Source organism: Chironomus tepperi, unplaced genomic scaffold (assembly GCF_022539635.2).
Source record: "Chironomus tepperi strain 1889 unplaced genomic scaffold, CSIRO-AGI_Ctep_v1 contig_309, whole genome shotgun sequence".
Lineage (NCBI taxonomy): Eukaryota > Metazoa > Arthropoda > Insecta > Diptera > Chironomidae > Chironomus > Chironomus tepperi.
The window spans coordinates 3,670,164-3,682,654 of record NW_027226431.1 but is presented as its reverse complement, the minus strand read 5'-3'; the positions used below and the strand labels follow the sequence as shown (position 1 = coordinate 3,682,654).

The 12,491-nt window shown below is 32.9% G+C and overlaps 1 protein-coding gene across 3 annotated transcripts in view; it reads left to right on the top strand.

Moving 5' to 3' along the window:
• LOC139092848 (band 4.1-like protein 4) overlaps positions 1–12,491 on the top strand; it is a 48,182-nt gene that overhangs the window by 24,748 nt on the left and 10,943 nt on the right. Inside the window, exons 2-12 of one of the 3 annotated variants that reach the window (XM_070643396.1) lie at positions 397–542; positions 2,819–2,923; positions 3,003–3,225; positions 3,302–3,510; positions 4,572–4,724; positions 4,996–5,156; positions 5,273–5,464; positions 6,338–7,006; positions 7,215–7,442; positions 7,527–7,766; positions 8,274–9,237. In XM_070643396.1, the coding sequence (XP_070499497.1) occupies positions 459–542; positions 2,819–2,923; positions 3,003–3,225; positions 3,302–3,510; positions 4,572–4,724; positions 4,996–5,156; positions 5,273–5,464; positions 6,338–7,006; positions 7,215–7,442; positions 7,527–7,766; positions 8,274–9,237 (3,228 nt within the window). In that variant the 5' untranslated portion in view covers positions 397–458. Of the gene's footprint in view, positions 1–393; positions 543–2,818; positions 2,924–3,002; positions 3,226–3,301; positions 3,511–4,571; positions 4,725–4,995; positions 5,157–5,272; positions 5,465–6,337; positions 7,007–7,214; positions 7,443–7,526; positions 7,767–8,273; positions 9,238–12,491 lie in introns of all 3 variants that reach the window. The other 2 variants (XM_070643395.1, XM_070643397.1) reach the window with 2 other exon arrangements.

Here is a 12,491-nt window from a genome sequence, read left to right as displayed (position 1 = left end):
AGTACAGAAACTCATTAAAATTATATCCCTCATTTTGTAGCCTTAAGCTATGATTAGCATTAAGATTCATTCAATTGATACAAACAATAGCAAATAAATGAACGAACTGTCTCAGATTTTATATGTTTGAGAATAAGAGCACTAGAACCGTCTTAAAGATGTTCTTTTCATTTTCTTATTAATCGTCGCTTTCAAAAGCGTCTGAATGGATATTCTATTTGTAATAGAAAAGATAGAATCGGTATTTAGTTCTTATTCTACTTTTTATCATGTTTTCTTCCCGTCTCGTGAGCATTTAGAAATTTTATACTTCATATTCTATTATGATAATTCATAATTTTTTTCCTTATTCCATTTTAATGTTCTTATTCTTCCTCTTTTTTTCTTTCACAGCAGACGCCTCAGCAATTAAAGTCAACATCATAGTAGTAAGAAAGCGCCGTTAAAACGCTAAAGCAATGTATTGCTTTTGTCGATCGTCGAAGACAATTTCTGTGCGAATTATACTCCTTGATGAAACCGATTTCATACATGAGATTCAGGTGAGTCCTACGCCTTCGTCTTTTGCATACGGCAGTGGTGAGCAACCTTTTAATAGTTTCGGCACACTTCGGTTTGCCTTGTAAGCTGAGTTGCAATCCAGGCCTATGACAGACAAAAACCATACCACTGCAATTTCTTGATAATTTATATGGTTTTATAAGAAAACAGACAAAACCATACAAATTCCTGATAATTGTATACGATTTTGTTTTTGGTGTTGTTGAATAAAAAATTATAAAAAATTTCAACTAGACAAAACCGTACAAATACTTGATAATTTATACGGTTTTGTAAGAAAACAGACAAAAACCGCACAAATTCTTGATCATTTGAAAGGTTTTGTAAGAAAAACCATACAAACTATCAAGAAATTGTGCGGTTTTTGCCTGTTATAGATGCTTTTTTTGCATTTCTGCTAGTAAGCATCGATCAAAACCGAACACTTGCCATACAAAAGCACGCTCATGTTTGGGGGCACAACAATATGCCGCGGCACACAGGTTGCCCACCACTGCCATATACATAAAATAATTATATTTTTTTATGCCTTTATATATTTTCATTTAAATATAATAAGAAATGACGTTTTGAATATTTATTTATTTTTTACGCCACACACATCGATGTCGATGCTTTGCTGTTCTTTGAACTGTTAATTTTAATATGGGTGTACTTGAGTAAAATGTGTCGCTTGCTCATGCTCTTTATTGTTATGTGAACTTTTATTTCAATCTCTTTTTCCTCCTTTTAGCTTGTTTTCGAACAAAAAACTCACTGAGGTTGAATCAGGCTGAGTGCATAAATAACAGTTAATTTCTTTCGAATTAAAGTGTTTAGAGATATTGCGTGTTAAAATTGTTATTGAGTTGATTAAAGAGGTTTCGAAATCAATCACAGAGTTGAGGAGTAATTGATGATCCTTGAGAAGATTTAAGGGTTCTTAATGACCGTATAAGATGAAATTTCACTTTCTTACTTAATATTTTATTAATAATTGACCAATATTAATGATGATTCAGTTATGAAACCAGGCTTGAATGATTAAGTAAGAAAAGTTTTAAGTCAGTTTCGGATTTAAGATTTCCGAAGTCTCATCTGAGAGGACAAAAATACGTTAGAGCTAATCATCAATTGGAAATTAACTTGCCATTCACTATTTATAACAGATTTTGGTCCACTTTGTTCAGTTTCGACGAATTTTCGAGACCGAGACCAAGACTAAGACTCGAAGACTTAGACTCGACTTTGAGAACCCTTAATTGGATCCAGAAGGGTGAATATATAAAAATTCCTTAACTAGCATTTTCGAGCAGCAATTTAATTTTTTGATGCCAAATGAGATGATAATGGTCGTCATGATGCCATCAAGCATCCTACGCATTTTTGCGTTTTAGTGTTAACACTATGACGCATCAGTCCCTTAAATACTATTGTGTTGCTCTGGATTCTTCTGCCCAAAAAGGAGTGTTCCCTTTCCTCTCAAAATTATCAAGACATATACCTGTCAATCCTATACGTATTAATATTCATGGGATTCGTGATTTGTGTTACTGCATTCAGGCCAGAAGAGAGGTGTAGCCAGAAAACACCTCATTCTCCATCTCCCTAGGAGGAATGAGGATGAGATCAGGAGGCGTTTTGTTTGGGATTCTTTTTCAAGTATACAATTTTAACAGCAATTTCAACAAATTGAAGAGTTTTGTCCAAAAAGAGGAAGACATTAAAAATTCCCCCCTTCTCTGAATATGCCCCTGTGTAAGAGATTCATATTCTAATCCTTACTAAAGAAATTTAAGTTCTTTTTTGACTATAACTCTCTGAAGAATCCTTGTGAAACTCAACCTCTTCATAACACTCATCCAGAGTTATTAAGCAAATCCAATTAAAATGCGCTCCGATTCAATCCAACTTCAATACCTTCCCTCATTGCATTTCCATCATTTAAAAACCTCACACTTATTGTCTTTTTTTTACGAGCAAACAAAAGAAAAAAGGAATAAAAAAGACATTCAGTTATTTGTGCTCGCACAAAAGTTGAGCCTCGGTGTCGAGTGAGATGGAAAGAATGTTATTGCGACACTTACATCAACAATTGTTTGAAATATGAGAAAAATGCTTGACGTTGTAAATCTTTGAATAATAACAGCATTTCAGTTACACCTTAAAGCAATTTTAATATAAATATAAATTGTGTACAGAACGAAGAGACTAAAGTTATCAATCTTCCATTTTTTTTATATCTCTATCTCTCTCCTTTTATTTTCTTGTTTTGCAGAAAGAATTATTGGGACAATCACTTCTCGAGGTTGTTTTCAATCGCCTCAATCTGCTCGAGACTGCTTACTTTGGCCTGAGATATTTAGATTTTGAAGGACAAACGGTATGGTGTGAAGAGAGACTCCAATAACTCAATTAGTTCATATCTATATATTTTTACTCTTACTTCTGTTCCTGTTTAGCACTGGCTCGATGCAAATTCACGCCTATCACGTCAACTAAAAGAGAATAAAGATATTTATGAGCTTTATTTCTCTGTTAAATTTTATGCTGTCGATCCATGTAAGCTTATTGAGGAGATTACAAGATATCAATTCTATTTACAATTGAAGCAAGATGTATTGCAAGGAAGACTGCCGGTTCCATATGATTTGGCATCACAATTAGGAGCTTATGTTGTTCAATGTAAGTCTATTAACATACATCATGTTCCTTCCAAGTATATTGTATTCTCTCTTCTTTTTCTACAATTCATTCTCAGCCGAAGTCGGGGATTATGATCCAACGAAGCATACATACGGATACGTATCAGAATTTCGTCTTGTGTCAAATCAAACAAAAGAGCTCGAATATCGTATTAGCGAGCTTCACAAACAATTGAAAGGCGTCGGACAAGCACAAGCGGAATTTAATTACTTGGATAAAGTCAAATGGCTTGATATGTACGGCGTTGACCTTCATCCAGTCTTGGTCAGTATATATGTGTACATAATAATACATTTCATAGACAATATTAGTATATCTTTTTTTTTTCGTAAGTTAAATACTAATTAAAGCTTTATAGTCCGGCCGTTAAGTCAACTTTTTTTAATTTTTATGTCTTTTTTTCTCTCTCTTCTCTCATTGTGTCCATTTATACTTAATCATTGGACACGATTAAATAACGTCAATTCTATTACTGTTGTTGTCCTCAATTTTTTCGATACTTATAACATCAGGGTTGGATAAATACAAAAGTCAGTATAATTGGCAGTGATAAAATGCTGACACATATCAGCAACAGTTTTGGAGAATTGTTTAGGGAGGAACTTGGATAGAAGTCAATCAGATGCAAATGCTTGACTCAAGTCGAGATTTACTAGTCTTGGTCGAGATCACCAAGTTCTCTCGACTTGTTTTACAAAGAGCTGGCAGGACTTTGAGGATAAAAGTTCAAAAAGGCATTTCCAATCGAGTCCGAATTCCAGTGGAGACGCCTTCACCTTGAAGTCCTGCCAAATCTGGTTCTACATTCGCTTAAGTGTGTTTGGGTCTAGTATCAGTGTTGTCTAAACTTATTTGCTGCATGACACATCTTGATGCGTGATATACGTCATGCGATTATTTATGACGACAACAGTGTGTCACACTGTAGTGACACTGTGTGACTAGTCACACTGGCAGTGTGCTGCAACTCACAGTTTAGACAACACTGCTCTAGTCACTCAAACCAGTCTGCCAATAATTAACTAAAGACATTTCAAAAACTGTTGCTGATCATCCTAGCAGTTGGTATTGTCAATCACAGTAGCTAGTAAACATCCAATCATAATATTTTTTTGCAAGAACTTCCTAGATAGTTGACAATTTATTGATGGCCTTTTACTCCAACATAGCTAGTCAATCTTAAAACAGTGAATGACAGCACTGACTGTTGGCATTTCCAAAAACCATTACAACTGACAGTAATAGCTACATATTCATGTCAGTTGCTAATGTCATCTATTAATCCAACACTGAAACTAACAGTTTTCATATGATTTTAATTGCAGGGTGAAGATAGCGTAGAATACTTTTTGGGATTGACACCAAGTGGCATAATTGTGCTACGTAATAAGACAACAGTAGCTCATTATTATTGGCCTCGTATAGCAAAAGTTTACTTTAAAGGACGCTACTTCATGTTACGAGTATGCGACAAAAATGTAAGTAGCTTTAAGTTTTTATCTTTTAGCGACGAGACAAAATGAGTGGAACTGAATCAAATGATGAGCACATCCACACTTTCACTTAATTTGTCTGAACAATTTTTTGTCTTCTTTCTATGCTGTATACTTTTTGGAGGGTGTAGACAAACATTTAATTTAAAAACCTTGCATTTACTTTAATTTTCATTATTGTCACTTCTCTTCTGTCGCTTTACACATCTTGTTCCATATTTATTCAATATTTTGTATATTTTTATATGTAACATAGAATGAAGTGAACACGTATGGATTCGAAACGCCCAAAAAAGTAGCTTGTAAGCATTTATGGAAATGCTGTGTTGAGCATCACGCCTTCTTCCGATTAGTTCGTGTCTCACCGGCACATGCCACTGGCGAATTTTTCTCATTAGGTTCACGTTTCCGCTACAGGTAAAAATTAAATATTTATTTTGGACTTACTTTACTTTACTCATCTCTTTTATTTTTATTCTCGTCTCGTTTTACTTATTTAAACACAAAAAAAAAAAAAAAATTACTTTTTGCAGTGGAAAAACAGAACAGAAAGCATCAAAGGATGCTTCAAATATTAATAGAGCTCCGCCATGCTTTACGAGAAAGCCGTCGAGAAGACAAATAAGAAGAAATTTTGACTCGACTCATCATGAACAAAGTTTCGAGACAGATAATAAAAGAAAGTTTGAAACTAAATCAATTTCCGTACCTCAACCAGCTTACACGTATGTAAAAGTTATTTTTTTGTTCCTATAGTTCCTTATGAATTTTCCCTTCTATTCAACCAGCTCTTTTTTTATTGTTCTCATTCCTGCTCGTTGATGCAGTTTTGTTGTTGGTTCCTTTTTTTGTGAAAGGATTAACTGAATTTTTTATGTGATGTGGGATTTCATCGGTATTTTGCCTGTCTGTATAATGTCCTTTGTTGATGTTTTTGGGGATTTTCTGTTTTGAGAAGCTGTATTAAGTTTGATTCTTGCAGACAGACGTTTATGTTGAGTAATTATTTTAATTAGCTTTCTACTGGAAGTTACTGAGTTAGATTTAGATTGAAATACTTGATGAAATCACATTAATTAGTAGATTTAATTGAATAACAACTTAGAAACTGAATGTAAATAAAAGGGGTGAAAAGCTACGATTTTCGTTAAACTTGACGAATAAAATTTGAATATCAAAAATCCGTTAAAATAAAAAATTCGTTTTTTGACAATTTTAAAAGTCGAAATCGCTCATAACATCAGTTTCAGACAACTCTTTATATACTTAACATGACAATATATCCAATTTATGCAAAAATCTGGCAAAAACCCTTTAAATTCATCAAAATCAAAACCAACACAAAATGCTCTTACGTTCCGCATTGTCGCCGACGTTTCCTATTACTTCCACTTCCTTCAAACAATTCTATTCAATATACAATTCAATTTCATCCTTTCAACTCGAGAAACAACGACAACACGAAAATTTTGTGGTTTTGAAATTTTCAAACAAATAAAAACATTTTTTTTTTCTCTTTTTTTCTTCCCTTTTTATTCAATCTACATCACATCACATTACACGATAAACATGACGACGTACACACCAATTCCGTTTAGAATTGACAATGTATATAGATCGACATGTAGCATACCAGCAGCTCTAAACAACAATAATAATAATAATAACAACAACAACAATAATCATAGTAACACAATGAATAGCAGGTACAGCCATCATTCAGCGCCAGATTCACCACGTAGTACACGAAGTGCTGGATGGATAAAAAGTCAACAGCGCGGTTTGTTTGGCATAAATTCGAGTCCAAAGTCGGTACGTTCAGCATCGTCGCGTAACGGAAATTCTCAATCGAATGGACATCGACAACGTTCAAGTTCAGTTGAGAGTCAGTCATCAAATGATTCACGTACCGGAAGACGACATCGTTCACGTAGTAAGAAAATGTCTGATAATGAAAGTGAATTGTCTCGTGGCTCAGGTCGCTCGGGAAGATCTCATCGTAAGCATCGACGTCATAGATCTCGTAATCGTGAATCGGGATCGGAACGTGGAAGTAGCACTAGAGACTATAATTACAATGATAAATCTACAGATCAGCCGGAGTTAGTTGACTCCAATAAACAATGGTTGGAAGTGCAAAGAAAGCAGGCAGAGAAGTCGAATATGGGAACCGTGCAACAAGCATCTGTAATTAAAAGCAATACAGCACCAAAGTCAAACAATTCCACTGATACTTATAGCCGTAACAAGAAACATAGGAAACACAGGTAAGGCTGGTTTTAAGTTTCTTTCTGGTTTATTGTGTGTGTTTTTTGCTTTTGTGTGAAATTGATTATGGGAAATTATTGCTATCATCATAATTAATGGGAATTCCTATTATTCCACATTAAACACACCGCAGTCTATATTTACATTACATTATCTTCTTCCTACACGAAGCAATTTCAATGTTTTTTAACTCATCCAATTTCACAGATCTCCCACAGATTCTAGAAATAAAATTTGGTCTTCGGAACTCACGAGACATTTACAATTTGATCTTGTTGATACATCTGGTATGACGGAAGATCAATTAAAAGAGATTCCTTATACAGTCGTTGAGACAACACAAAATACACAAAATCGTAAGCGTAATAGTAGCACGAATTCACTTAAAGTGCACAAAAATTCATATGGAAAGGATAGAGTTGATAGAATAAGAGGGTAATGGATATAATGCTTTATAATAATGATGGAAAAAAAAATTGATTTGGTCAATAATAATATAAATCTACTTTTCCTATACAGGCCTCAAGTACCATCAGATAAGAATATGATGGATGGTTCAATACGATCTGGTAGCACAAATAGCTCATCTCAGGACTTTGATCGAAATAATGGATTAAATCGTATGATGTCAAGCTTAAGTATTGGAGAATTTGCAATTTCATCGAATCTCAACCGTATTGATTATGCAGGCATAAGAGTTTCACATGAGCACACAGACTCCGGTCTTGGTGATCAAGATTATGCATATTCATCGGAAAGGTATGCATTTCTTAAGTAAATATGACTTACAGATTTTCTGTTTGGGGTCGTTTATGAATGATGTCATACGACACACTAGTGTGACATCATACGACACACTCGGCTGACATCATTCGAAACACTTGTGAGACATCATACGACACACTAGTGTGACATCAAACGACACACTAGGCTGACAACATAAGACTTTAGTGTGACATCATACGACACATTAGTGTGACACCATAGTGTGAGACCATGACAAACATACACCATGACACAATAGTGTGAGTGTGACATCATACGACACATTAGTGTGGCACCATATGACATAATAGTGTGATATCATACGACACACTAGTATGACACAATAGTGAGACATGACATGACAAAATAGTGTGACGTGGCACTAGTGTGCCGTGACGTACAGATTACTTACCACAACACAACCGCAACCCTACTCACTTCCCTTTGAATCATCGACGTCATAACTGAACAACCCCTAATAATAATATTACATTCCCACAGGTCATCGGACAGTGCCAAATATACAAACAAATCATCGGGAACATCAGTTCTATCGGGCAATACCAATACATTCCACACAAAATTTTACAATAAAGGTGCACGACATCATGAGAATGAGAGGCAAGCACAACACAAAACACCGATATCAACATCAATGTCTACATCAACGGCACCGGTACATAATAAAAAGTTTGTTGCTAAATCAAATCATTGCGATAGCAGTAATCATTTTATAAATCGCTTCTTTAATAATAACAACGCACAATTCAGTAATAGTAATCACAATAACAATAACAATCATTACTCATTAAGCTTAAATCGTCATACAGAAAATCATAATCACATAAACTATGGTGTTGGTTGCATCAATGGCACATTAACATCTCCATATGCATTTACAAGTGGTAATGGTATTGAGAGAAATTGCGGTGGAACAAAATCAGATATTGGATATCCAATATCATCATCTCGTGCCGGTGTGATGAAAAATAATAATAATTTAACAAAAAATAATTATTTTGTACATGGTAAGCCTTCATTATTGCCATCCGTACATTCTGACTTATCAATTTATGAGACAACATTCAAAGAATCTCATCCAAATATACCTGATGTTCATAGAGATATTTTAAATAATAATTTTAATAATAATAAAAATAATAATGGTAATGCTACAACATCACCGACAACAAACAATGATGATAATACACCAATGACAAAAACGACAAGTTCTAGTGCAATTATGTCATTATCAAAGACTGGCTCAAAACTTTTATATACAAATAAGCATAGACTAGATATGACTAAACATTATAATAATAATAATTGTAATCCTTTGACATCCACGTACTCACACAATGACATGAATACTATTAGTCAACAAGGTCCTCTTATTTACAAAAATGATGATGAATTAATGCGTTGTGACTGGAATAATTCAGTCTTTGATAATCCAATTATGTCGGTAAGTCCCGTCTACTTCATTTGATAATGTCCCCTCCACACCTCATACTCCTCCGTCCATCAATGTAGCATGAAAGCTAGTTGGCATGAATAAGAAATTATTTTAACTGCAGTTCTTACTATTTATTGCCACTACATTCTGGCTGATTTATATTTTAACGTTCTTTCAATCTACTGTTTTTGTCCATAAAACTTGCTTGGCAAATGTTCATCTATTCTTATTCTTCACTTTTACTTGACTTTACTGTACTGTATATATATGTAGTTTACATAGAGATGCTTTAGTTTTTCATTATTGCATGATTTTGTGTTTTTTTTTTTGTTCTTGTAAAATACAACTTACTTCTTGTGCTCATTTTGACTAGAACAGTTGCATGAATTGAACAGTATTGTAAATATTGAATGATGTACAAAAGATTTTTTATTTTTATTGTAAATTGAAATTGTAAAAAGCTTCTATTGAGAGACGGTTAAAGATTTTGTTTTGTTTGATGTTTAACGATTTGAGATGTTTACATACATCTTAAAAAGTATTGAAACAACTCATTTAAGTGTGCTGAATTTTGAACCACGCTGAATAGTTTTGAACTAAAAAGTACTAGTTTTGAACTAAATTGTCGCTGAATGTGCTTAATTGAATTCAAATAATTGCTGAATTAGGATGAATTTGAGCTGAATTTTGTAAAATTTGAGCTGAATTTCGATGAATTGGAGGTGAATTCGAAGTAAAGATCGAGGACTATAAAATAAATTGCGCTGAATTTAATGCAAATTTTACTAAATTATCAAAATTTGCTAAATAAAAAGGAAATTGAGATTAATTAGAATCAAATTGTGCTGAGTTCAAATCACATTTTGCTAAATTAGCATTCAGATTTGATGAATTTGATGTAAATTTCAGTGAATTAGAAGCTATGCTGATTTTAAGATAAATTTATTTATTTAATGTTAATTTTACTGAATCGTCAATAAAGTTCTGTGAATCAGAAGTGAATTTCGCTGAATCAGAAATATAGTACGCTGAATAGAAGAAAATAAATTATGCTGAATTATAAACAAAGTACGCAGAAATTGAAATTATTTATCTTGAATTTGAAATATATTACTCTGAATTAGAAGTTTTGTTAAATTTAAAGTAAATTTCTTTGAATTAAAGTAGATTGTGCTGAATTCAAAGGTAAAACGTGCTGAATTTAAAATAAACGTCCTGAAATTAATCAAATTTTGCTGACTAAGAAAAAAATCGCGTAAATTGTGCTAAACTCAAAGCATAGTTAGCTGAATCAAAAGTTAATCGTTCTAAATTTAAACAAATTCCGCTGAATCAGAACAAAATTGCGCTTAATTCATCTCATTCACAATAAAAAGCGTTATATTCATACCAAAAACCCACAAAACATCTCCATCCATGAATGTAAGAAAAGTAGACAAGTAGATCTTAGTTGTTGTTGTTTGTGGGCTGAATATTAATGTTGTACTAAACCATAAAAAATCTTTCACTCTGCTGCTGCAAAAACTTTTTATATTTTTTTACATATTTATATTATAAAAATGAAAAACTTTTTCTTTTTGGCATTTTCATTTTCATTTACTGAACTGGCAACGATAGAGAGAGAAGTTTGTCCTGAATGCCAAAAAAAGTCGAAATAATAGAAAAACGGTACACAAGGCATATAAATAAATGAAAATCTCCAGATTATTCCCCAAGAATATATTCAATGTAAATGAAATTATATGTGTGGCATGCACCATACAATGAACTAACTTCCTTTTTGTTTCATAACTTTAAGTACGTATGCTTAAGACATTCATGATAATTTAAGTGAGAGTGTGGGTCTTTAAAACCATCGTTAACATATGAAACGAGATGGCACGAAAGTTTACGCAATAAATTTTCATATAATCTCAATTTAATTTCCTTATATAAATTTTTATATCTGTACAGCATATTACACACATAAGGAAAATAATTTTTTATTTGCGCTTTGCCTCCTTTTTGACATAATTTCTTCTCTGTACATTGCCATACACACATTATAATGTATGTGATAAAAAAAAGAATTTTTTTTTTTATTTTTGAACCCTAATAAATAATCGAGCTTTTGTGCTTAACATTCCTTTCCGAAAACAAATAAAGATGCCAATTTATACAGATACTACATCATACATGTGGAATTTACAAATGAACAAATTTGTAATTTAAATAAATGTCCTGGGAATTTTCATTTTATAATTGGTATAATCGTAAATAAGATTTATATTGTAATCCTGAATTTTTGACAATTGAAATTTATTGGACGACTAGATTGGAAAGCTTTTTGTGGAATGATTTCAATGAAGTTCAACGCTTACTTGAGGTTGCTGAATTCAGCTTATTCAGCTTTACTTAGATAATTCAGCTTATTCAGCCAGATTAAGTTTGGTCAGAAGATATTAGTTTATACATCTTAATTCAGCTAATTTAAGTGAATTCAGTTCATTAAGCTAAACTTTGCTAATTCAGCTGATTCAGCTGTACTGAGACAGTTTAGCTCATTCATCCGAATTGGGTTAGTCCAAATGATATCAGCTTATTTATCCCAGTTCAGCTAGTTCTACAAAATTCAGTTTATTCTGCCAAATTCAGCTAGATCAGCTCATTCAGCTAGATCATGTTAGTTCACCGGATTTAGCTAGATTAGGTCAGTTCAGCTGATTTAGCTAGATTAGGTTAACTCAGCTGATTCAGCTAGATTAAGTTCAGCTGATTCAGCTAGATACGATTAGTTCAACTAATTCAGTTCATTCGGCCAAATTCAGACTATTAAGCAAAATTCACATATTCAGCATGTTCAGCTAATTAATCAAAAATCAACAAACCTAAATTTTACAGCAAAATATGATAATAATCAACCTAAATTACCCTAATACTGCCTAATACATTCCAATCCACACCATTCTACCATAAATCACAAAAAGTTATGAAAACTAGACCCAAAATAATTTCTAATATTGAAAAAAAATTGCCACAACAAAAAAAAAATCGTTTGAACTATTCCGATCTAACCTTACCATTTATAGCATTAGACAAGAAGGTCAGTTTGTTATAAATCTTATTGTTTTTCCCCTTATGATTATTTTTTGATCGATATTTAATTTGCTTACAATGATGTATTTCCCACATGAATATGATGCATGAGAATCTGAGATCATATACAGCATACAGCTTGTCTAACATGAAACAAATTCAAATTTAATTACCTTGCCAAAAAAAAG